General features: G+C 41.3%; 1 protein-coding gene across 9 annotated transcripts in view; it reads right to left on the bottom strand.

Moving 5' to 3' along the window:
• LOC130273931 (CD226 antigen-like) overlaps positions 1-27,376 on the bottom strand; it is a 122,642-nt gene that overhangs the window by 36,783 nt on the left and 58,483 nt on the right. For 8 of the 9 annotated variants that reach the window (XM_056521467.1, XM_056521471.1, XM_056521463.1 and 5 more), the window contains exon 4: positions 16,362-16,715. In XM_056521467.1, the coding sequence (XP_056377442.1) occupies positions 16,362-16,715 (354 nt within the window). Of the gene's footprint in view, positions 1-10,750; positions 10,877-16,361; positions 16,716-27,376 lie in introns of those variants that run through there. The other variant, XM_056521472.1, reaches the window with a different exon arrangement.

Genomic DNA, 27,376 nt, shown 5'->3' with positions numbered 1-27,376 from the left:
TTAATAAAAAAGTACAGATCATGGCGCAAAAAATGAGCCCTCATACCACCGCTTATACGGAAAAATGAAAAAGTTATAGGTCTTCAAAATAGGGGGATTTTAAACGTACTAATTTGGTTAAAAAGTTTGCGATTTTTTTTAAGCGTAACAGTAATAGAAAAGTGTATAATCATGGGTATCATTTTAATCGTATTGACCCAGAGAGTAAAAAACACATCATTTTTACCATAACTTGTACGGCGTGAAAACAAAACCTTCCAAAATTTGCAAAATTGTGGTTTTCTTTTTAATTTCCCCACACAAATAGTATTTTTTTGATTGCACCATACATTTTATGATAAAGTGAGTGATGGCATTACAACGGACAACTGGTCGCGCAAAAAACAAGCCCTCATACTAGTCTGTGGATGAAAATATAAAAGAGTTATGATTTTTTGAAGGGGAGGAGGAAAAAAACGAAAACATACAAATAAAATTGTCTGAGTCCTTAAGGTCCAAATGGGCTGAGTCCTTAACCCCTTAAGGACTGGGGTTTTTTCCGTTTTTGCATTTTCGTATTTTTGCACCTTGCCTTTAAAAAATCATAACTCTTTCAATTTTGCACCTAAAAATCCATATGATGGCTTATTATTTGCACCACCAATTCTACTTTGTAATGACATCAGTCATTTTGCCCAAAAATCTACGGTGAAATGGAAAAAAAATCATTGTGCAACAAAATTGAAAAAAAAACCCGCTGTTTTGTAAATTTTGGGGGCTTCCGTTTCTACGTAGTAAATTTTTCGGTAAAAGTGACACCTTATCTTTATTCTGTAGGTCCATACAATTAAAATGATACCCTACTTATATAGGTTTGATTTTGTCGTACTTCTGGAAAAAATCATAACTACATGCAGGAAAATTTATACGTTTAAAATTGTCATCTTCTGACCCCTATAACTTTTTTATTTTTCCGTGTATGGGGTGGTTTGAGGGCTCATTTTTTGCGCCATGATCTGAAGTTTTTAACGGTACTATTTTTGCATTGATAGGACTTATCAATTTTTTTGCGCGTACGCCATTGACCGAGCGGTTTAATTAACTATATATTTTTTATAATTCGGACATTTCCGCACGCGGTGATACCATATATGTTTATTTTTATTTTTATTTACACTGTTTTTTTTTATGGGAAAAGGGGGGTGATTCAAACTTTTTATAGGGGAGGGGTTAAATGCTCTTTATTCACTTTTTTTTTCACTTTTTTTTGCAGTGTTATAGCTCCCATAGGGACCTATAACACTGCACACACTGATCTTTATCATTGATCACTGGTTTCTCATAGGAAACCAGTGATCGATGATTCTGCCGTTTGACTGCTCATGCCTGGATCTCAGGCACTGAGCAGTCATTTGGCGATAGGACAGCAAGGAGGCAGGTAGGGACCCTCCTGCTGTCCTGTAAGCTGTTCGGGATGCCGCGATTTCGCCGCGGCTATCCCGAACAGCCCACTGAGCTAACCGGCAGTTTTTACTTTTACTTTCACTTTGAGCGCGCGGCTAAAGGGTTAATTGCGCGCTATTAGCAGCGGGTCCCAGCTTCACTATGATGCCAGGCCCGCCGTGATATGATGCGGGGTTACCGTGTAACCCCGTGTTATATCACGGGAGCAGGACCAAGGACATACCGGTACGTCCTTGGTCTTTAAGGGGTTAAGGGGTTAAAGGGGTACTCTGGTGTAAAAAAAAAATTTTTATTAACTGGTGACAGAACATTAAACAGTTTTGTAAATTATTTCCATTTAAAAAAAATATTAACCCTTCAGGTATTTATCAGCTGCTGTATACTCCACAGAAAGTCCTTTTCTTTATAAATTTATTTTCTGTCTGACCACATTGCTATCTACTGACACCTCTGTTTGTCTCAGGAACTGACAAGAGCAGGAGCAAATCCCCATAGCAAACCTATCCTGCTCTTGACAGTCCTTGAGACAGTCAGAGGTGTCAGCAGAAAAGAACTATGATCAGGCAGAAAAGAAATTTAAAAAGAAAATAACATTCTGTGGAGCATACAGCAGCTAAGTACTGGAAGGGTTACGATTTTTAAATAGAAGTAATTCACAAATTTGTTTAACTTTCTGGCATCAGTTGATTTAGAAAAAATTGTTTTTTAATGGAGTAAAGAATAAAGAATGGGTAAAAACCGCTGAACAATGTCTTTTTTTGTGTGTGAACTGAGGTCAATATTGCAAAACCAGGGTGGGGAGCGATTTAGAATTACTTTTTAAAGGAGAATTGCAGTGCAAAACCTTTCCCTTCCCTTGTGTCCGGGCTGCAAAAAAAACCAAAAAACTAAAAACTTTAACTCACCTTCCTACGTTCCCCCGTTGTGCTGATATTGGCATCCCGGTCCTTCGGCGCTGCTCGGCTCCCCGCTTCTTAGGCTCGTAACATCAAACTGCAGTCAGTGTATCGCCGGCCACAGCAATGTTCCGCCCCGGCCGGGGATTACACTGTCATGTAAGGACCCTGTTTTCCCCCTGCTGCCTGGGCTCCTTACATGACCGGGACATCGCTGTGGCCGGTGATACGCTGACTGCAGTGTGACATTCCAATGAAACTTGTGATCCTTCCACTTGATGGGTGAACCTCAGCCGGAATGGATTGTTGTTGATGTACTCTGCATGTGGTGGCACAGAAGACCATCTAACCCATCCAAATGAGGAGGTGGTCATCAGTGTAACTTCCCTACCATAGTCCAGAAAGGGAATATTGGTGCAAAATAAATATCTGAATTCCCAAAACGACATGACAAAGTTTTCAGTATCTTTGAAAACTCTCACTAGGCTGAACATTTAGCTCACTGTATTGTACTTGTTCTGACGTCATCTCCATTGGCCATTCAGTGTATGGAAGTGATGCAACAGAGCATAAGCCATTTTCTATAGATGTGTCCCACATGATGCAGGTGTACAGGCGACCCAAGAGTTATTGGCTGGACAGGAAAAATCAGAAGAATTTATTGATTTTATAGATGAATCTTTAAGATTCATCCTGGAATATAACGCTTTCCAATATAAGGGCATCTGGTACAGACAGAGACAGGGTACAGCAATGGGGACTCCGGTCTCCTGTGCATTTGCCAACCTGTTTCTGTCTGTACTGGAGAAAGAAGTAGTACTCACCACCAAAAACCCATACATAAGGAACATCAAATTATTCAAACGTTTTGTGGACACATTTAATGAATTCGTGGGATCTCTCAATGATGCCAACCAAGTGAACATGACATTTACACACCTGTACGGTAATTTGTCCCTCGAATTTTTGGACATTGAGATATTCATTGAGAATGGAGAAATTACAAACAAAAGGTTTCAGGAAGGGTATAGCAAAAAAATGCCCTACTACATTACTCCAGCTCCCACCCGAGAAAAATGAAAGATAGCATGCCATATAGTCAATTTATCAGACTAAAACGAATAAACTAAAAAAAAGATGGATTTTACAGTAGTCAGAGGAATAAAAAAATAGGTTTCATGTTAGAGGGTACCCTACGAAGGTGGTGAATAAAGCTTTTTAAAGAGCAGAACAAAAACCAAGGAGTGAGTTAATGTATAAGAACAGGAAAATAAAAAGAAAAAAAGAAAAGAGAAATTCGTTTTCTCTTTTTGCAACTCCCCAATGAATCAAACACTCTTAGACATTATTCATCGTAACTGGTACATTTTGGAACAAGATCAGGATATAAAAGAAACAGCAGCGAACAGACCGATCATCACATTTAAATGAAATAGAACAATAGGGGACTACATAAAAAACATAGCCAAAAAATAAAAAAAACATAATGGCTGACAGAAAACCACAGGGAATTTTTTAATATGGACATTGCTCCATGTGTGAATTTAACCTTATTGAGTGCACTTTCAGGTTAGGTCCATAAATAATAGACATCAAACAATTAATAACCTGTAAAGCCACTTATGTAATATATTGCCTGACATGTCCCTGCAGATTTTTCTATATAGGAAAAACGAAGAGGAGGTTATTTGAAAGATAAGAGAACATGCAAGGTCGGTAATAACCGGGAAAGGGGTGCCCAGATTAATTACACACATAAAAGAAGCCCATGAAGGGAATTTTAAACACATAAAATTTGCCGGTCTGGAGAAGGTAGATCCTATTGAAAAAGGAGGAGATAGACATAGAACACTGCTGCAAAAGGATGCCCGCTGGATAGCGGAGCTAGATGGTACAGGTGCAATAGGTCTAAATAAACGGAATGAGTTCTCAGCTTTTCTTTAAAGTTCCAGGTTCGGCTCTCCTGTTTTTATATAGTCTATATGTATTAGACAAATTTTATCTGTTATTACATTGATTGCTATGAAATACATGGTCTGTATGAAGGAGGCATTACCTGTGATGTCAATTGCGGGCCTGAGGAAACGCCCAGAGAGCGTGAAACGGCACCGTCGCTCCGGAAGAGGCTCCACAACACCTACTTCCCTGCCGTTCCATCTGTCTATGTATAGCCACTGTCATCATCTCTAAATAAAGTGCACAGCATTGAATTTGTGGTGAGTGATCCGCTTTGTTCCTTACTGCTATTTTGGATGATTGCCTTACTGTATCTGCTAGCGTGAGCACCACTAACACACCAGCTGATGCGAACAAGCGCCTAACCTACTGACAGCATTACAAACTTATCAATCACCCTAGAGCGGTGCCAGGTGTGTTTCTTCACTGTGTAGAAGCAATTTTCTACTTACAACACTCTTCATTACTGGGCCCTATTTTTTTTCTTGTTCTACTCCTCTAAATACTTGGTGCGTCTTATGGTCAGGTGCGTCTTATGGAGCGAAAAATACGGTAAGCTGGGATAGGAGGAGGACAGGTTTTGTATGTATTGTATGCATGTATTATCTCTTCAAATAACCAAACCAAAAGCATGTACCAGAGGTGAAGCTTCAGGAAAGAAAGAAACAATAGAATTGCAGCAGTTGGGAGCAGGGAGCAAGGTACAGAATAGGACCTGGCAGCGGAGATAAGAGACAGAATGCCAGTAGCTGTTGACTGCAAAGGTTACAAGCTGTTACTCCTAGACACTTCAACTTAATAATAACAACACAGTTGACTACAAAGGTGGCATCCTATGAAAGTGCCAAATTTAAAACCGATCTGCAATCTCAATATGCTACCTAATGTAAGGGCATCATTATACAGCTACAAGTCTGTAGTTTAGTAGCCAAAGCCTCACAAAATAATTTGTGTATTCTCACCAATAGTAGTGCTGGAAAAATACAGTGAACTTAATCCATATACAGTCTATACTCACACACGGGAACCTCAGTCACCATGTGTAACAATCATAGAGATAGACAACAGAAGACTGAGTGGCTTATTGTGTGTGGGCACTGCCTCAGGCTAGACAAGATTCAGAAGACAAATGACAGAGGGCTAAAGCCGCTGAGTACAGGCAGAGCTCCCCCTGGTGGTGGAAGACTGTAGTGCTGCATGTAGCTGTATGGACCCTTTAGTTCAGGCTGGGTAACAAAACAGGCTCAATGGGAAGCTGCTTGAGCCAACCTCTTTTGCCCCATTTTAACCCCTTAAGGACCGGGGGGTTTTCCGTTTTTGCATTTTTGTTTTTTGCTCCTTGCCTTTAAAAAATCATAACTCTTTCAATTTTGCACCTAAAAATCCATATGATGGCTTATTTTTTGCACCACCAATTCTACTTTGTAATGACATCAGTCATTTTGCCCAAAAATCTACGGAGAAACGGGAAAAAAAATCAATGTGCGACAAAATTGAAAAAAAAAAAGCCGTTTTGTAATTTTGGGGGCTTCCGTTTCTACGTAATAAATGTTTCGGTAAAAATGACACCTTATCTTTATTCTGTAGGTCCATATGATTAAAATGATACCCTACTTATATAGGTTTGATTTTGTCGGACTTCTGGAAAAAATCATAACTACATGCAGGAAAATTAATACGTTTAAAATTGTCATCTTCTGACCCCTATAACTTTTTTATTTTTCCGTGTATGGGGCGGTATGAGGGCTCATTTTTTGCGCCGTGATCTGAAGTTTTTAACGGTACCATTTTTGCATTGAAAGGACTTATTGTTCGCTTTTTATTTAAAAGATTTAAAAAGTGACCAAAAATGCACTATTTTGGACTTTGGAATTTTTTGGCGCGCACGCCATTGCCCGAGCGGTTTAATTAATGATATATTTTTATAATTCGGACATTTACGCATGCGGTGATACCATATATGTTTATTTTTATTTACACTGTTACAATGTTTTTTTTTATTGGAAAAGGGGGGTGATTCAAACTTTTAATAGGGGAGGAGTTAAATGATCTTTATTCACTTTTTTTTTCACTTTTTTTTTGCAGTGTTATAGGTCCCATAGGGACCTATAACACTGCACACACTGATCTTCATCATTGATCACTGGTTTCTCATAGGAAACCAGTGATCAACGATTCTGCCGCATGACTGCTCATGCCTGGATCTCAGGCACTGAGCAGTCATTCGGTGATCGGACAGCGAGGAGGCAGGTAGGGGCCCTCCCGCTGTCCTGCCAGCTGTTCGGGATGCCGCTATTAGCCGCGGCTATCCCGAACAGCCCGACTGGGCTAGCCGGCCACTTTAGGTTTCGCTTTTAGCCGCGTGGCTCAGCTCTGAGCGCGCGGCTAAAGGGTTAATAGCGCGCGGTGCCGCGATCGGCGCTGCACGCTACTAGAGGCGGGTCCCGGCTTCACTATGACGCCGGGCCCGCCGTGATATGACGCGGGGTTACTGTGTAACCATGCGTTATATCAGGAGAGCAGGACCAAGGGCGTACCTGTACGCCCTTGGTCCTTAATCCCTTCATGACCCAGCCCATTTTCACCTTCATGACCTGGGCATTTTTTGAAAATCTGACCACTGTCACTTTAAACATTAATAACTCTGGAATGCTTTTACTTATCATTCTGATTCCGAGATTGTTTTTTCGTCACATATTCTACTTTATGTTATCGGTAAAATTTCACTGATATTTGTATCCTTTCTTGGTAAAAAATCTAAAAATGTCATGAAAATTTTGAAAATTTTGCATTTTTCTAACTTTGAAAGTCTCTGCTTGAAAGGAAAATGGATATTCCAAATAAATTACATATTGATTCACATATACAATATGTCTACTTTGTGATTGCATTAAAAAATTGACAAGTTTTTACTTTTGGAAGACACCAGAGGGCTTCAAAGTTCCGCAGCAATTTTCCAATTTTTCTCAAGATTTTCAAAATCGTAATTTTTCAGGGCCCAGTTCAGGTTGGAAGTGGATTTTAAGGATCTTCATATTAGAAATACCCCATAAATGACCCCATTATAAAAACTGCACCCCCCAAAGTATTCAAAATGACATTCAGTAAGTGTTTTAACCCTTTAGGTGTTTCACAGGAATAGCAGCAAAGTGAAGGAGAAAATTCAAAATCTTCATTTTTTACACTCGCGTTTTCTTGTAGACCCAATTTTTGAATTTTTACAAGGGGTAAAAGGAGAGAAATCACCCTAAAATTGGTAACCCAATTTCTCTTGAGTAAGGAAATACCTCATATGCGTATGTAAAGTGTTCGGCGGGCGCAGTAGAGGGCTCAGAAGGGAAGGAGCGACAATGGGATTTTGGAGAGTGAGTTTTTCTGAAAGGGTTTTTGGGGGGCATGTCCCATTTAGGAAGCCCCTATGGTGCCAGAACAGTGGACCCCCCCCCCCCCCCCCACATGTGACCCCATTTTGGAAACTATACCCCTCATGGAATTTAATAAGGGGTGCAGTGAGCATTTACACCCCACTGGCGTTTGACAGATATTTGAAACAGTGGACTGTGCAAATCAAAAATTTTATTTTTCATTTTCACAGACCACTGTTCCAAAAATCTGTCATACACCAGTGGGGTGTAAATGCTCACTGCACCCCTTATTACATTCCGTGAGGGGTGTAGTTTCCAAAATGGGGTCACATGTGGATATTTATTGTTTTGCGTTTGTCAGAACTGCTGTAACAATCAGCCACCCCTGTGCAAATCGCCTCAAATGTACATGGTGCACTCTCCCTTCTGGGCCTTGTTGTGCGCCCCCAGAGCACTTTGCGCCCACATATGGGGTATCTCCGTACTCAGGAGAAATTGCGTTACAAATTTAGAGGGTCTTTTTTCCCTTTTACCTCTTGTGAAAATGAAAAGTATAGGGCAACACCAGCATGTCAGTGTAAAAAATTAATTTTTTTACACTAACATGCTGGTGTAGACCCCAACTTCACCTTTTCATAAGGGGTTAAAGAAGAAAAAGCCCCCCAAAATTTGTAAGGCAATATCTCCCGAGTACGGCGATACCCCATATGTGTCCCAAAACCGTTGCCCTGAAATACGACAGGGCTCCAAAGTGAGAGAGCGCCATGCGCATTTGAGGCCTGAATTAGGGATTTGCATAGGGGTGGACATTGGGAATCACTGGCGTAGAATACCCCTAACAGGGTGCCTCCAGCTGTTGCAAAACTCCCAGCATGCCTGGACAGTCAATGGCTGTCCGGCAATACTGGGAGTTATTATTTTGCAACAGCTGGAGGCTCCGTTTTGGAAACAGTAGCGTACCAGACGTTTTTCATTTTTTGGGGGGAGGGGGGCTGTGTAGGGGTATGTGTATATGTAGTGTTTTTTACTTTTTATTTTAGGTTAGTGTCAGTGTAGTGTAGTGTTTTTAGGGTACAGTCACATGGGCAGAGGTTCACAGCAAGTTTGCCGCTGGAAGTTTGAGCTGCAGCGCAAAATTTGCGCCATCTCAAACTTGCAGCACTCACTGTAAACCTCCGCCCATTTAAGACAGTTATTGTATTGTATGTTGGATCGCGGTCCGTTGTTTTTCCCAGATGGGGATCGTGATATTTCTGATATGTTTTTGTGTTATTCTGAAAATGTTGAATAAAAATATATTGCAAAAAAAAAAAAAACCTCCGCCCATGTGAGTGTACCCTGTACATTCACATTGGGGGGAGGGGGCAAACATCCAGCTGTTGCAAACTCCGAGCATGCCCTTTGGCTGTCCGTGCATGCTGGGAGTTGTAGTTTTGCAACAGCTGGAGGAACACTGGTTTGGAAACACTAAGTTAAGTAATAAACTTTCAAGTGTTTTGCAACCAAACTTAGTGTTTCCAAACCAGTGTGCCTCCAGCTGTTGCAAAACTACAACTCCCAGCATGCATGGTCTGTCAGTGCATGCTGGGAGTTATAGTTTTGCAACAATTGCAACAGCTGGAGGCACTGAGGTAGGAAACGGACAATGTTTCCCAACTAGTGTGCCTCCAGTTGTTGCAAAACTACAACTCCCAGCATGCCCAGACTGCCAAGGCATGCTGGAAGTTGTAGTTCGGCAATATCTGAAGGATCAGATGTTGCCGAACTACAACTTCCAGCATGCTTGGGCAGTCTGGGCATGCTGGGAGTTGTAGTTTTGCAACATCTGGAGGTCCACAGTTTGGAGACCACTGTATAATGGTCTCCAATCTGTGCTCTTCCAGATGTTAGAGAACTACAACTCCCAGCATGCCTGGACAGACTGAGCATGCTGAGATTTGTACTTTTGCAACATCTGGAAGAGCACAGATTGGAGACCATTATACAGTGGTCTCCAAACTGTGGACCTCCAGATGTTGCAAAACTACAAATCCCAGCATGCCCAGAAAGCCAAAGGCTGTCTGGGCATGCTGGGAGTTGCAGTTTTGAAACTCTCAGAGGCAGCAGTGAGATCGCTTTACGGCGATCTCACTGCTGCCAATGAAGATGCCGCACTGCTGCCGGAAACTCACCTCCGGGACGCAGCGCAGCCGGGACCGCACGGAGGACGCCGGGACCGCACGGAGGACGCCGGGACCGCTCGGGACACCGCTCCGACGGGTAAGTGACGCCGGGGGACGGGTCAGGGACACTTAGCAGAGCGGTGTGTGTCCCGATCCCCGTGATCGGAACTCACACACCGCGCTGCTATCAGCTAGTCAGATTTGACCAGCTGATAGCAGCGATCGCTGGGGGGGGTGGGGGATGAAACCCCCCATGGTCGCACGGTAAGATGGCTGGCTATCAGTGATAGCCACCATCTTTCCGGGCGCTGCGGGATGCCGTGAGTAGCGGCAGTAATGTCCATGACGTACCTGTATGTCATGGGTCGAGAACACCTTGCCACCCATGACGTACAGGTATGTCATAGGTCGGGAAGGGGTTAAGGGGTTAAAGGCAGCCTTACTTATAGCACCAGTAATATTGGGTTTCATTTACTAAGCTGAAAACGACCAGTTTTTGTCTGGTTATTTTGGCAAAGAGTGTCTGAGAAATGACTGCGCCAGTCTGCGACAGTGTGCGCCTGGAAAATCCAACAAACCCGACATTGCACTGTGAAAAGCTGCAAAAAAGGGCGTGGTCTGTCACAAAGGGGCGCGGGCGGTTGGAAAGGGGGCGTGGTTTCACAATCCAACCGATTTACTATTGAGTTCACAGAAAATCCTGTGGGTAAAAGCTGGCCAGAAAATGTTCCCGACTTTTCCCAATAGTAAATATAGAGGAATCCTGCAAGTCTGAAACAATTTTTCCCACTAGTAAAAACCCGGTACTCTTAGTAAATGAAGCCCATAGTGTGCCTCATTCTGTACCTCTTTTTGTAATGGGTGTGGCTAAATCATCTAAATTGAATATCTAAATTAGGATTCACATACGTTTGACTACACAGTGTTTAATAAGTAAAGTGCCAACACAAAAATATATTTTATTACAGACCCAAAACAGCTTTCACTGGACAGGAATCTCAAAGAGCCAGCGTCTTATGAATACTGAAAACCAGCTTTGTGCTCATGAAGATATCTATAAAGTCTGAGCAGATATATTTGAATATATAAAAACTGCTATACTTAGATTCATTGGATATTATTAGCCCTGATAAACCCAAACATAAAATATCCATCAAATGATCCATATCTTAATGGATACAACAAAGCTTTTGCCGCAAATCATGGACCCATCTTGGACTGATAGCTTATCATTTGGAACCAATAAAAAATATGCAAGTGCTTATCCATGGACAAGGGTAAGCACTGTTTATTCAGTGTACTTGCAGATTTATTACTATGCAGTGTAAGATATTGATTAGTGCTGCTAAACTATTTCAAGTAGCAAAAAAAATAACAATGAACTGAAAATGGCAATATTTTATCATTGTAGAACAATGTGTTAAATTCAATAAAACAAAACCTGTAGCTGTTTTTCCAATAGAAACATATTTTTTTATTTTATTACATTTTCTCAAGTGTTTTTAAAGCCATTCTATACGACACACTGGACGGTTCTTTTGTATAAACTAAAGATTTCAACATATATATTTTCATTCAGCTGTGTATAACCAGAGATGAATTTACAGCACTTAATAGGTTCCAATGGAAAAATAAAATAAGACTCAAAGTCTGATATTATAAAACAGGGGTTATTAAAGTTCATATATTACCTACAAGCCCAAAAGGCTAATGATATCCACTACAAGAACCTACAATACATTAGCCCACAAGTTTTTAACAAAATATCAATCTTTATTAAACTGTAACAACAGGTAGAAAAAAACACCCATAAAATGACCCACCCTTAAAATACCCCCAACAAAAAGCCAAGCAGAACAGGGAAAAGGGATTAAAATATTTGCCAATAGTACAAAAAATGTTCAGTATAAGTAAAACCAGCACGCTATTACACTATCTTAAACCAATACTTTACCTGATTGTGACATGCTGACTGATCCCTAGATGTTGTCCCGCTACCTCGACATGTATTTTGGGCAATCCCTTTCTCAAGAGGCGCCTCTTGAGAAAGGGATTGCCCGAAACACGCGTGCTGGTTTTACTTATACTGAACATTTTTTGTACTATTGGCAAATACTGTGATCCCTTTTCATACATCCCGGGGGTGTTCTGCTTGGCTTTTTGTTGGGGGTATTTTAAGGGTGGGTCATTTTATGGGTGCTTTTTTCTACCTGTTGTTACAGTTTAATAAAGATAGACATTTTGTTAAAATCTTGTGGGCTAATGTATTGTAGATTCTTGTTATTAAAGTTCAGGCATAAAAAGTGATCATTCATAATTCTCAAGATCAAGGTACAAGAAAAGTGCCTTTAGAAAACAATAGAGACAAACAAAGTGTTTTTTATTTTTTTTTAAATCCGTCTGCTCACTAACTTTTAAAACATCTATTATCCTGGCAGTGGTGGATCCGGGAGGGGACAAAGGGGCAATTGGTATGGTAAGTTATCCAGCGCCATCTCATGGTAAGTTAACCAGCGCCATCTCCTCCGGTCTATAGGCCATAACCGTACATCATGACCAGAGGAGCGGTGGTCGGAGCACTGAAGTGGGGCAGTACAAAGACACACAGCCTCCAGCCATACACTGTATATGGCTGAAGGCTGTATGTCTGTGAGGGCCACTGCCTACCAAATGTGGGGGGAACTATACTGCCAACCTAATGTTGGGGGAGCTACACTGCCAACCTAATGTAGGGGGGAACTATACTGCCAATCTTATGTGGGGGGGAACCATGCTGACAACCTAATGTGGGGGACCTATGCTAACAACCTAATGTGGGGGAACTACAACCTAATGTGGGGGGAACTAATCTGCCAGCCTAATGTGGGGGGAACTATACTGCCAACCTAGTGTGGGGGGGAACTGTACTGCCAACCTAATGTAGGGGGGAACTACACTGCCAACCTAATGTAGGGGGGAACTATACTGCCAACCTAATGTGGGGGGAACTATGCTGCCAACCTACTGTGGGGGGAACTATACAGCCAACCTACTGTAGGGGGCTATAATGCCAACCTAATGTGGGGGAACTACAACCTAATGTGGGGGAACTATACTGCCATCCTACTGTGGGAGGAACAATACTGCCAACCTAATGTGGGGGAACTATACTGCCAACCTAATTTGGGGGAACTGCAACCTAATGTGGGGGGAACTATACTGCCAACCTAATGTTGGGGGAGCTACGCTGCCAACCTAATGTAGGGGGAACTATACTGCCAACCTTATGTCGGGGGGAACTATACTGCCAACCTAATGTGGGGGGAACTATGCTGACAACCTAATGTGAGGGAACTATGCTGACAACCTAATGTGGGGGAACTACAACCTAATGTGGGGGGAACAATACTGCCAGCCTAATGTGGGGGGAACTATACTGCCAACCTAGTGTGGGGGGGAACTGTACTGCCAACCTAATGTTGGGGGAGCTACACTGCCAACCTAATGTAGGGGGGAACTATACTGCCAACCTAATGTGGGGGGAACTATGCTGCCAATCTACTGTGGGGGGAACTATACAGCCAACCTACTGTAGGGGGCTATAATGCCAACCTAATGTGGGGGAACTACAACCTAATGTGGGGGAACTATACTGCCATCCTACTGTGGGAGGAACAATACTGCCAACCTAATGTGGGGGAACTATACTGCCAACCTAATGTTGGGGGAGCTACGCTGCCAACCTAATGTAGGGGGAACTATACTGCCAACCTTATGTCGGGGTGAACTATACTGCCAACCTTATGTGGGGGGAACTATGCTGACAACCTAATGTGGGGGAACTATGCTGACAACCTAATGTGGGAGAACTACAACCTAATGTGGGGGGAACTAATCTGCCAGCCTAATGTGGGGGGAACTATACTGCCAACCTAATGTGGGGAGGAACTGTACTGCCAACCTAATGTTGGGGGAGCTACACTGCAAACCTAATGTAGGGGGGAACTATGCTGACAACCTAATGTAGGGGTAACTATGCTGACAACCTAATCTGGGGGAACTATGTTGACAACCTAATGTGGGGGAACTATACTGCCAGTCTAATGTGGGGGGAACTATACTGCCAACCTAATGTGGGGGCAACTATATGGCCAACCTACTGTAGGGGAACTATACTGCCAACCTAATGTGGGAGAACTATACTACCAACCTACTGTGGGAGGAACTATACTGCCAACCTAATGTGGGGGAACTATACTGCCAACCTAATGTGGGGGAACTAAACTACAACCTAATGTGGGGGGAACTATACTGCCAACCTAATGCGGAGGGGAACTATACTGCCAACTTAATGCGGGGGGGGGGAACTATACTGCCAACCTAATGTGGGGGGAACTATGCTGACAACCTAATGTAGGGGGAACTATGCTGACAACCTAATGTGGGGGGGAACTATGCTGACAACCCAATGTGGGGGAACTATGCTGACAACTTAATGTGGGGGGAACTATACTGCCAGTCTAATGTGGGGGGAACTATACTATCAACCTAATGTGGGGGATCTATACTGCCAACCTAATGTGGGGGAACTACAACCTAATGTGGAGGGTAACTATACTGCCAACCTACTGTGGGGGAGGGGGGGAACTATACTGCCAACCTAATATGGGGTAACTATATTGCCAACCAAATGCGGGGGGAACTATGCTGACAACCTAATGTGGGGGGGAACTATGCTGACAACCTAATGTGGGGGGGAACTATGCTGACAACCTAATGTGGGGGAGGAACTCTGCTGACAACCTAATGTGGGGGAACCATGCTGACAACCTAATGTGGGGGAACTATGCTGATAACCTAATGTGGGGGGAACTATGCTGACAACCTAATGTGGAGGAACTATACTGACAACCTAATGTGGGGGGAACTTTGCTGACAACCTAATGTGGGGGAACCATGCTGACAACCTAATGTGGGGGAACTATGCTGATAACCTAATGTGCGGGGAACTATGCTGACAACCTAATGTGGAGGAACTATACTGACAACCTAATGTGGGGGGGAACTATGCTGACAACCTAGTGTGGGGGAACAATGCTGCCTACCTAGTGTGGGGGAACTATGCTGTGTACTTAAAGGGGTACTCCACTGCCCCATTCTGTTCCAAAATCTGGGTGTGGGCTGCAGGGGTTGTAACGTCACAGCCATGCCCATTGTGACATCACAGCCATGCCCATTGTGACATCACACCACGCCCCCTAAATGCAAGTCTAATGGAGGGGGCGTGTCAACCACCGCATTATACTCCCGAGACTAGACTCAGGGTCCGCCTCTGTATCCTGACTAGTAAAGAACCCAGCAACTGAATGTCACTATGTTACAATCTATTTATTGGAAAAATCTGGTTATAAGTAGCATGAAGATCCTTCCATATATTAAGGGATTTTTTAATGAAATCATCTTTGAGACATGGCCCAAGGGGTGACCATGAAGACCTAAAGTGGTTCTGTAAAAAAGGATTAAAACTGAAACAGCTACAATGTCAGAAGAGTCCATGGACAAAAATAGCATGTTTTAGAAAAAGAAGAAGACCCACTAAAAAAAAATGTTTTAAAAAGTTTTATAAGTAATGTAATAAGGGAAATAGGCAAGTCCTGTTATATAATCTATCATCAAAAAGATATCCCATCTCCCATTTAAATTATTTATGTTTAAATGTGTTGTTGGTTTTTTTTTTGTTGTTTTTTTTTATTACATTTTCCTGGCATGCGCTTTAGCCGGACACCTCTGTGAGTGTGCTGCATTACTGTGTGTACAGGTAGTGTGGCAGACAAGTAGGGCTCTGTGCTGGCCCCTGGCCTGTCAATCAACCTGCTGTTAGAGCAGGGGGAGTGTCATAGACCCTCAATGCACAGAGCCCTGCTTGTCCTCAGTGCACAGAGCCCTGCTTGTCTTCAGTGTACAGAGCCCTGCTTGTCCTCAGTGCACCGAGCCCTGCTTGTCCTCAGTGCAGCAAGCCCTGCTTGTCCTAACTACACAGAGCTCTGCTTGTCCTCACTGCACAGAGCCCTGCTTGTCCTCAGTGTACAGAGCCCTGCTTGTCCTCAGTGCACACAGCCCTGCTTGTCCTCAGTGCACACAGCCCTGCTTGTCCTCAATGTACAGAGCCCTGCTTGTCCTCAGTGCACAGAGCCCTGCTTGTCCTCAGTGTACAGAGCCCTGCTTGTCCTCAGTGTACAGAGCCCTGCTTGTCTCCAATGCACAGAGCCCTGCTTGTCCTCAGTGTACAGAGACCTGCTTACCTTCACTACACAGAGCTCTGCTTGTCCCGACAACACTTCCTGTATTATGTCTCTGCACAGAGACACACAGGCAATAGCCGCAGAGACAAGATAACATTTTTCACCACAAAAACATTTTAAATCACTGAATAATACAAATATACATACAGTATAATGTAATTATCTATTTTACAGAAAACGTTTTTGCAAATGACAGCACCCATTTAAGTGTTCTCAAAGATTAAAAATGTATAAAAAAAATAAAATAATTGCCCTTACCCTTTTTCTGCAAGTACACCCTTTTGGAGATGGTTTGAGTCTTGACATCTGACCAAAAAAGGCACTGATAGAGTCCATCATCGGTGACGCATGCTTTATGGATTATTAAAGTAATATTTTGAAGGTTTGAACAGTTCACAAAGCTGTGATGAATAAAATCAAAACCATATGACAGGCGTGTTCTTCCATTCCTTACATGTGCACAGGATGCAACTAAGTCAATCTTCCCACTTGTAAATTTTTGTACAGTCACTTGCTTCACATCTCCCAATAAGGTGTATAGGAAGTTCAAAGTAATGCTAGCGTTTTCTTTAAAGGACTGGTGTGATGAAGGCTCAATATGACCAAAATCATCTGTAAAGGAATAACCAAATAAATATATATGATGATAAATAATATATATTATGATAAAATTAAGACATTTTTGCATATAGAAATAATACAACAGCAAACATTTTTTGTAACAATATTTCTCTCTTTTTTTTTACTGAAAAAAAAAATTTGTGGTGGAGCCACGCTGCTCAAGTGCTACAGTCTGCCACACCTCCACACTTACCCCACCTCCCAGACCCTCCTTGTTAGATGTACAGGGAGGTATGGGTGAGCAAAGAGGTGTGTCAGGCTATGACATTTAAGAAACTTGACTCCGTCTACTTGACACTTACCAGAGAAATAAAAGATTTTAGAAGTTTGGCAACCGCCATTAGGCTTCAGGAACGTTACAGTTTGCTTTTAATATAAGGCAATTTATCAACAGAAAAGGATCTATTGTTTGAAACAAGTTTACACGTTAAACCTCAGTGGCGGTTTTTCAAATTTTCTATTTTACTATCTAGTGCCTTCAACATTATCATCACAAACAGGAGCATAGTAAAAGTTGAGCAAAAAAGAGATGAAGTCCGGCACTGCTATAACACTTGGACTCTTTGTGCGTCAACACTGGACAGTCTGCCTATATAAGTAAGAAGCATATTGTGGTGCTCTGACTGAAGACTTTAAACTTTGCATATAGACATCAGAAAAAATAAAAGTCGGCACTCACCACGTCTTCAGAGTATCTTGTTTTTATTAAATATTCACATATTCCTACAGAATGGGATGACAAATAGAGGGGAGGGGGGTACGACAAGGCGGCAGCACTGTTTCGCACTCTTGCATGCTTCAACTGGCCTCAGTTGAAGCACGCAAGAGTGCGAAACAGTGCTGTCGCCTTGTGGTACCCCCTCCCCTCTATGTTTCGCCCCTTCCTGTATTAATATGTGAGTATTTAATAAAAAGAAGATACTCTGAAGAAGTAGTGAGTGCCGACTTTCATTTTTTCTGATGTCTACATGCATAGTAAAAGTTGACACCAGCACATAGATAAGATGGGATCAGATTATTCACAATAGTCCTAGTGAGAGCTCAGATGACCCCAAATCCCCCTACTCTCCACCTCTGCAAAGGTCAAAGAACATGTCTGCAAGTCTCTCAAATAGAGGTAAATAGTCTTTTGTGTCTATGTCCATGGGCTTACTGTAAAGCATATCTCTAAATCCAGTCAAATGTAGATCAGGCAAGATATAATGACCTAAAAAAGGATCAAAAATTTCAAACAGAAGATAGAATCAGTAAAAAAAATCACATGTTTCAGGAAAGAAAATCTAGGTAAAACATTAAAAAAAATACACATCTAATATCTGGTTAAAAAAACATTCATATCCTAGAAAATGCTGTTTATTTATGGTTCTTTCTCAAAGAATCCCCAATGTGTTAACCCCTTTTTCTATAGGGATACCTTTTAGGGTAGATTAAGTGACAGGCCAATTGTTTTTATTGCATTATTGATTCTAAAAAGTGTATTTTCCCTACTTGAATGCACACAAAGTTAAAGAGTTAAAAAAAAAACAGAATTGCCAGTTACAACCAGATATTGACATATTAATTGCTGTTATATCCATTGTTAAGGTGGCAGTTATCTTAATTGAGCCACTCTTAGCAGAATTTAGACACCTTTACATGTTACTGAAACCTTCCTTATCTTATTTATTTCTGTTACTTATATAGTACTGACAGTGTCCAGAGATGGTCAACATTAAAACTAGTTATAACCTCCAGTGGGGCTCCCAACCTAATTTTCATTTCTCAGACACAAACACTAGGATTTCAGTTTCCCTATGACAACATTTAAAGGGGTACTCAGACATTTAAAAAAAAAAAAAAATATTGCTGGGGCCATATAAAAGTAGAAGGAAAAAGAAAGCCAGGAACCCCTGGTCCCTTCCCAGATCCCAATTGGCCCCTTTCAATTCCCTATCAATCGTCTTTTCTGCTTGTTTCTTAGATGAGAGTTCGAAGCAGGACTTTCCCGCTCAACCAATCATTGGCTAATATGGGACAACAATGCAGCCATTTCATCTCTATTTTACTTATCTAAGTTCTCTTCTTTCTTTTTCTCCATTCATTCATATGTATTCTCCTTTTTCTACATGTTCTCTCTTTATTCACTCATTTTCTACTCCCTATTCTCTCCATTCATGTATATTTTCTATTTACTATTTTTCCTTCTTGTTTACTTTTCTTTTTTCCATACTGATATTAATTTCTCTTCTATTTTCCTGATTTTATTTGTCCAGATGATTCTGACAGCCTCCGCTGGTCTCTGGGTCAGTGCATCGGTGTGGGCTGCCTCAGAGATTACGATATGCTGAGAGCTCAGCTGTATTGATGTGATTATATCACAAGTTCATGTCGTCCCCTTGCCTTACACCCACTTACTATTTAACTTGCCTGTGTTCTTAGTATGGTGCCATTACAGAAGGTTATTATGCTCAGCCTCCATGATTTCAATACAGTATCTTGGTATTATTCTTATTCACTTTGCGGATTTGTTTAATACGACATATGGATGGCCCAGTTATGGCGTTTTTTACTTTGGTTATTTCTTTTATATTTTTTTATAGGCCTTTGAAACAGAAAAACTGGAATCTGATTGGTTGCTATGGGTAACTGTACCACTGTGCCTTTCCATAAAGTTTGATAAATCTTCCCCTATTAGAATTTTTTATCTGATGACTGATGCCAATATAACATAGATAACTATGCCGGATATGATCATATTAAAGGAGAACTCTGGAATGTAACAACTTATCCCCTAGCTTAACCCCTTAAGGACTCAGGGTTTTTCAGTTTTTGCACTTTCGCTTTTTCCTCGTTACATTTTAAAAATCATAACCCTTTCAATTTTCCACCTAAAAATCCATATTATGGCTTAATTTTTGCGTCACCAATTCTACTTTGCAGTGACATTAGTCCTTTTACCCAAAAATTCACGTTAAAACAGGGAAAAAAATCATTGTGCGACAAAATTGAAGAAAAAACGCCATTTTGTAACTTTTGGGGGCTTCCGTTTCTACGCAGTGCATATTTCGGTAAAAATTACACCTTATCATCAGTCTGTAGGTCCATACGTTTAAAATGATACCCTACTTATATAGGTTTGATATTGTTGTACTTCTGAAAAAAATCATAACTACATGCAGGAACATTTACACATTTAAAAATGTAATCTTCTGACCCATATAACTTTTTTATTTTCCACGTACAGCGCAGTATGAGGACTAATTTTTTGCGCCGTGATCTGAAGTTTTTATAGGTACTTGATCGGACTTTTTGATCACTTTTTATTCATTTTTTAATGGTATAAAAACTGACCAAAAATACGCTTTTTTGGCCTTTGGAATTTTTTTTCCCCGTACACCATTGACCATGTGGCTTAATTAATGATATATTTTTATAGTTCGGACATTTACGCACGCGGCGATACAACATATGATTATTTTTTTCTATTTACACTGTTTTATTTTTTTTATGGGAAAAGGGGGTGATTCAAACTTTTATTAGGGAAGGGGTTAAATGACCTTTATTAACACTTTTTTTTTTTACATTTTTTTTGCAGTGTTATAGGTCCCATAGGGACCTATAACACTGCACACACTGATCTCTCATGCTGATCACTGGCGTGTATTAACACGCCTGTGATCAGTGTTATCGGCGCTTGACTGCTCCTGCCTGGATCTCAGGCACGGAGCAGTCATTCGTCGATCGGACACAGAGGAGGCAGGTAAGGGCCCTCCCGGTGTCCTGGAAGCTGTTCGGGATGCCGCGATTTCACCGCGGCGGTCCCGAACAGCCCGACTGACTAGCCGGGATAGTTTCACTTTCACTTTAGAAGCGGCGGTCATTCCAGGCAAAAACTTTTTTTTATATATCAACGGGCTCCGGAAAGTTAAACAGATTTGTAAATTACTTCTATTAAAAAAATCTTAATCCTTCCAATATGACCGCCGGCGGAGACAAATTTGCGAGCTAAGTGCCTCACTATTTCATAGTTTCACATTTGCATCTATTACACCATAGCTGTATAGCTCTCCATGTTTTAACTGCATTTTCATGTTTCACCTATATCCTTGTGCTGGCAGTGTGCTGCTGCATTCTTCTGTTGCTGTTAATCCTTCCAATAGTTATTAGCTTCTGAAGTTTTCGGTCTAACTGCTCAATGATGATGTCACGTCCTGGGAGCTGTGCAAGAATATCCCCATAGGAACTGCACAGCTCCCGGGACGTGACATCATCATTGAGCAGTTAGACAGAAAACAACAACTCAACTTCAGAAGCTAATAACTATTGGAAGGATTAAGATTTTTTAATAGAAGAAATTTACAAATCTGTTTAACTTTCTGGAGCCAGTTGATGTATAAAAAAGTTTTGGCCTGGAATACCCCTTTAAGGATGGGGGATAAGTGTTAGATCACGGGGGGGGGGGGTCCGACCTCTGGGGCCCCCTGTGATCTCCTGATTGGCGCCCCGGTGCTCAGCATGAATGGGGCGTGTCGACCACCGCACGAAGTAGCGGCCGTCATGCCCCCTCCATGCATCTTTAGAGGAGAGCCGGAGCACTGCTTTTGGCAATCTCCAGCTCTGCCATAGAACTGCATGAAGAGGGTGTGTTGGCCGCAGCTTCGTGCTGTGGTCAAAAAGGCTCGATTCATGAAAGGAGTCGGGGCTCCATGCGGGGGATCGCGGCAGGGGCGGACCAGCAGTCAGACACCCCACGATCTAACACTTATCCCCTATCCTTAAGATAGGAGATAAGTTGGTACATCCCAGAGTTCTCCTTTAACATAGTATCTATTTGGTTTATTTGTCTTATATGTAAAAGTTGTATTATATTGGTATTTATATTTTATTTAAGGAAAAAAATTTGGATGTGTACACAGCTTATGAAAATTCTAGTATTTATATTGCTACCCACATATCCCGCTCAAGCAAGGCCCAAGAGGGTTAAATGTTTGTCAAAGTTTATCTATCATATGTGGCATTTATGACTAATTCGGCTTTCTAAATTCATCTACCTGCTGATGTCAAAACTTCAATTAATAATAAATATACAGTATATGCATAATTCAACATTTGGATTTGGGTGCTGTGGTTTCCTAAACCCAGTGTACAGGGAAATTTGACCAGCTCCTATTGTCAGTGGCCAATCCTGTGCTATCAACCTACAGCTTTATAGCAGGTGCTACCTTTCACTGCACTCCTGCCTCAGTTGATAAAAATATGTTCTTGCAGATCAGTCTCATTCAAATGACCTGTAATACCACACAAAGCTTATACAGAAAAGAGGCGCTGTTTCTGAGAAAACATAGAAATGCAGATCTCTCTCAGATCTATCTCATACAGCCCCTTTAGGTTGCCGTATACTGTGCAAGTAAAATGCTGAATATTAAAAAATATTCTCTCTCGGCAAAAATGAATCCCTTTTTACAGAAAACTATTTACAAGCAAATACTAGAAGCTCAGAAAAATTAACATAGAAATGTATTTATTTTTATAATTAAACAATCCCTTTTGCTTTTGAAATTCCGTAGCTCATAAAATTTACACCACACCTCCTAAATCATTCTTGATAAATTTCCTCAGAAATTCAATTTCTTTGTAGACCTGGATTCAATTATTCTGTTCAAACTACTTTATCTTAAACTATATTTTGCATTAAAAAAAAAGAACAACAGTTCCTATAAATGTATTGCTTCTTACCGTGACATGATTTAGAGCTAATGCCAGATATTACAGTTCTTATGATTTTTTTTGAAGAAATTACTATTATTTTCACAAACATACAATGTCCTAGGGTTTAGGCAATAAAAATATATCAGAAAATGCACAAAAATAAAAGGCAAATCTACTTTTAGCTGTGCAGCCATTTTACAGTGTATTTGAATGAAGAAATAAAACCACCCAAGTAATATAGTACCTACCAGTGACCACCTTTATTCTATATGTATTTATTCTGTATTTTGGTCAGTATTCTAGCCAAAACCTGAAGTGGTTCCAAAAACAGGAAAAATCTCTCCACTATAGTTTTTTCTTTGTTCCCGGTTTCACTCTTGGTTTTGGTTAAAAAGAGACCAAAACAGTCTGTGAGAATCCAGCCCAAAAGGATAGTTCCAACATGTTTTAATGAGGCTTAACTTTTGAGATACATTTCCAAGGAACAGAGGTAAAGTGGTGCATAATATGTTTTATTGTTCTCACCTACTATATCGAGTCGAAACAATATTTTTTGCTTTTGTAAAAATTGACACCAAAGGCTAGTTCAACATTTTGGAAAGACATCATAATGTGCTCATTATACAACACATTATTTTGGAATCAGATACTGTACCTGCCTTCACAACTGAAGAGGTCTCCTTAAAGGGGTACTCTGCTGCTCAGCGTTTGGAAAAAACTGTTCCAAATGCTGGAGCCGGCGCCGGGAGCTCATTACGTCATAGCCCTATGGTCTATGGTGGGGGGGAGGGTAGAGGTTTGTATTATATTTTATAAGACAAAAACACTTCTGTCTACTGTTATCAAAGTTTCTTGTACTCATTTGTGCTATTGATCTATGCAAAATATGTTCAAATGACATAGCCTATTTAACTATTAATTCCTTTTGGACACAGTCTATTTTGGCCTAATTTAACACGTTTAGAGGTTTCGTTTTTTATGCAGTGCACTTTACGGTAAAAATGATGGTTAATGATGGATAAAAATGAGTTGGCTTTTCTCTGTCATTGACTAGGAGTGCATGGCTGATGATAGCAGCCCTTAATTACAGTTGAAGAAGTGAGCACAGCTCCGGCACTAGCTTTATAGCTGGACCAAAACTCAGGACATAAATGTACATCCTAATGTGTTACGTACCAGAGCACCAGGACATGCATTTATGTTTAAAGTTCGTGAAGGGTTATAATATAGTTACATAGTTAGTACGGTTGAAAAAAGACATATGTCCATCGAGTTCAAACAAGGGGGTGAAGGGAAAGGGTATGAGTGAATGAAGGGGAAGGGATTCTATATTTTTTGCGTAAGCTTTAATGTTATTTTGTTCTAGGAATGTATTTAACCCTGTTTTGAAGCTTTCAACTGCTCCTGCTGTGACCAGTTCCTAAGTTAGACTGTTCCATAAATTCACACTTCTTAGGGTAAAGAAGACTTGTCACCCCTGTAGACTAAATCTTTTTCTTCGAACAAACGGCGTGCCCCCTTGTTCTTTGAAGGGTTTAACTGGAACATTTTTTTTTTTTTTTTACATATTTTTTGTACCTGTAACATATTTTTTGCATGGGCCATTTATATACTTAAGATTATCACATTCCCTCCTAAACTTTTCTTCTCAAGACTAAACACATTTAATTCCTTACATTTTTCCTCATAGCCAAGATGTTCCATGCCTCTTATTAGTTTAGTTGCGTGTCTCTGCTTTATAACGTCCCTTTTATGAATCAGTGTCCAAAACTAAATAGTAAATTCCAGGTGAGGCCGCACCAATGCTATATAAAGGGGTAGTATTATGTCCTTGTCCCTTGAGTATATGCCTATTTTGATACAGGACAATATCCTGCTGGCCTTAGAAGCAGCTGCCTGACATTGCATGCTATTCTGTTGTCTATGATCTACAAGTACACCCAGATCCTTCTCTACCAGTGACTCTCCCAGTTTAACCCCTCTAAGACATACGACGCATGCAGGTTTTTAGTACCCAGATGCATAACTTTATATTTATCCACATTGAACCTCACCTGCAAAGTGGATGCCCAGACACTCAGTGTGTCCAAGTCATCTTGTAACTTATGCACATCCTATATAGACTGTACCATACTACAAAGCTTGATGTCATCTGCAAAGATAAAAAATTGGGCTGTTAATCCCATCCTCTAGGTCATTAATAAATAAGTTAAACAAGAGCGGGCCCAGTACTGAACCTTGGGGTACACCACTAATAACTGGAGACCAATCAGAGTACGAATCATTGACCACCACTCTCTGGGTACGATCCTTAAAGGGGTACTCCGGCACTAAGACATCTTATCCGCTATCCAAAGGATAGGGGATAAGATGCCTGATCACGGGGGTCCCCATGATCTTGCATGCAGCACCCTGTTACAATCAGTCCCCGAAGCACGTTTGCTCCAGTCTGATTACTGGTGATCACGGGGGCCGGAGCATTGTGATGTCATGGCCCCGCCCCTGTGTGATGACGCGCTCCGCCCCCTCAATGGGGACTGATTCTAATGGGGTGATGCGTGTAAGATCACGGGGGTCCCCAGCGGCGGGACCCGTGCCATCAGGCATCTTATCCCCTATACTTTGGATAGGGGATAAGATGTCTTAGTGCCGGAGAAACCCTTTAAGCCAGTGTCAAACACCTTTGCAAAATCCAAAAACACTATAAGAAAGAATTATCAAAACCTGTGCAGAGGAAAAGTTGTCCAGTTGCCCATAGCAACCAATCAAATTGCGTCTTTCATTTTTAACAAGGCTTCTGCAAAATGAAAGAAAATATCATTGGTTGCTATGGGCAACTTTTTCTTTGCACAGGTTTGATAAATCTCCCCCTATATCCACAGCACCCCTCTGTCAAGGCTTCTACTAACATCTTCATAAAGCAAATTTGGTTAGTTTGACAACTTCTATCCTTGGTAAACTCATGCTGGCTATTACTTATACTATTATACTATCCTGTTAACATCTATAGACGTGGAGTCCCTTTACACTCGTATAGCGCAGGGGGATGGAACCCAGTGCATCCGAAAAATCTTGGAGAACACAGACAAGAGTGATAAGTATATCAACTTTGTCTGTGAAGCACTTACATTTGTTCTAGGGAACAATGTATTTAAATTTGGCGAGCAATGATTCGCACAAAAACGGGGAGTAGCAATGGGCACGCCAGTAGCGCGTACATTCGCTAATTTGTTCCTGGCTCATTTCGAGGACAGATTTGTATTCTCCACACAAAACAAATATTTAAAACACATCCGATGTTATCTACGGTTCGTAGATGACATTTTTGTGCTGTGGGAGGGTACACAGTCTGACTTCGAAGGATTCGTGACATGTCTAAATCGCAATGACATGAATATGCGATTTACATCTAAATGTAGTGACACTGAACTTGAGTTCTTGGATGTGAAGGTGGTGGTAGAAAACTGTCAATTGGTTACTAAAGGTTATAGAAAAGAAACTGCAACCAATTCAATATTACATTTTGACAGCTAGCACCCCGTTCACACCAGAAAAGCTATTCCATATGGGCAATTGTTGCGTTTGAAACGGATTAACAGCTCCCCAGAGGCTTTTGAGGAGCTGATGCAGAGATTGTCGCTAAGAGGATAACCGAGGGAAGTCCTCTGCGACGCTTTAGAGCAAAAAAAGTAACCAGAAGTGATCTGCTAAAAGGTAGCAAGAAGAAAAACTATAGAGGGGGTAATACTGATAAAACTAGTGAGAAGTTCTGTTTTTCATTTAAATATAGCCCCCTTTCTGATTTAATTAGAAGTTCGATCCCAAAAAATTGGAGCTTGATCGAAAGAGACCCGCAGTTAGGAGCCGTCAGATTACAAAGACCTCTAGTGATGTTTAAAAGAACTAAGAATCTAAAAGATGAATTAGTCAGCAGCAAGTTTAAAGAAGTGAGTTCGGAAAATTGGTTGAAGAAAATGTCAGTTAAAGGCAATTTTCAATGTAAGAGATGTAAATGGTGTCCTCAGTTCTCATCCGGGAAAAATGTGACAGTGGGCAGGGTAACCAAAGAGGTAACCGAGTACATGTGTTGCAGAACTAGCCATGTGGTTTATGCAATCATATGTACTTGCGGTAAGTTCCATACGTGCCATGAACACTCGGTTCAGAGAGCACGTTTGGTCTGTTAATTCAGGTAAAGGGTCCCTGCGCCTTATTGAGCATGTGAATAAAGACCACGATGGAAACACAAACGTATTAAAATTCACAGGGATTAAACGGTTAACCCCGCGGAAAGGAGTGAATATAGTTAAAGAGTTACGTGAAGTAGAGGCCCGCTGGATTTTAAAAACACGGGAACAGGACAATGTAGGTCTTAATGATAGAATAGATTTGGGCACTTTCTTGTAACTGTACTTTGGTTTTAAATTTAGTTTCTTTTGTAACTGGTTTTAAACTTATGCTTGTTGTAATCCCTCCCGCCTCTGACGTCACCTGTTGTAGGTAGTGATATACAGGTGAGGGAAGCGGTGAGAGGGAGGGTCTGTTGAAGCGCGCAAGCGTGAAACAATTGTAACCCAACAAGCGAACGCACTGGCGTCCCGGTCCGGCTGGATGTGATGCCGCCAATGTCACTGCACCTTTTAATGGAATAAAGCAATCTATGAAGTAACGAACCTGGTGAGTGCCACTACGCTTTTTTCTTTACCTGTACGATGTTGGACAGTCTGCATTTCTAAGTAGTTGAGCACCTCCACACGCAGTTCCCCTTGCGAAGTACTTCCCACCTATACAGAGAGGGATAGAGCAGTGCCGATCAGCTGTCTCTACCTACCAGGACTATTATATTACTATTCTTCCCTATGTATTCCTGTATGTAGTCCCTTATGAGCCCCTCAAACAATTTTCCCACAATGGATGTTAAGTTTACTGGTCTATAATTACCTGGGGAAGACCTAGAGCCCTTT

This window comes from Hyla sarda, chromosome 5 (genome assembly GCF_029499605.1).
Source record: "Hyla sarda isolate aHylSar1 chromosome 5, aHylSar1.hap1, whole genome shotgun sequence".
NCBI classification, from domain to species: domain Eukaryota; kingdom Metazoa; phylum Chordata; class Amphibia; order Anura; family Hylidae; genus Hyla; species Hyla sarda.
The sequence above is the reverse complement of the archived record's forward strand: the minus strand, read 5'-3'. Positions and strand labels throughout refer to the sequence as shown.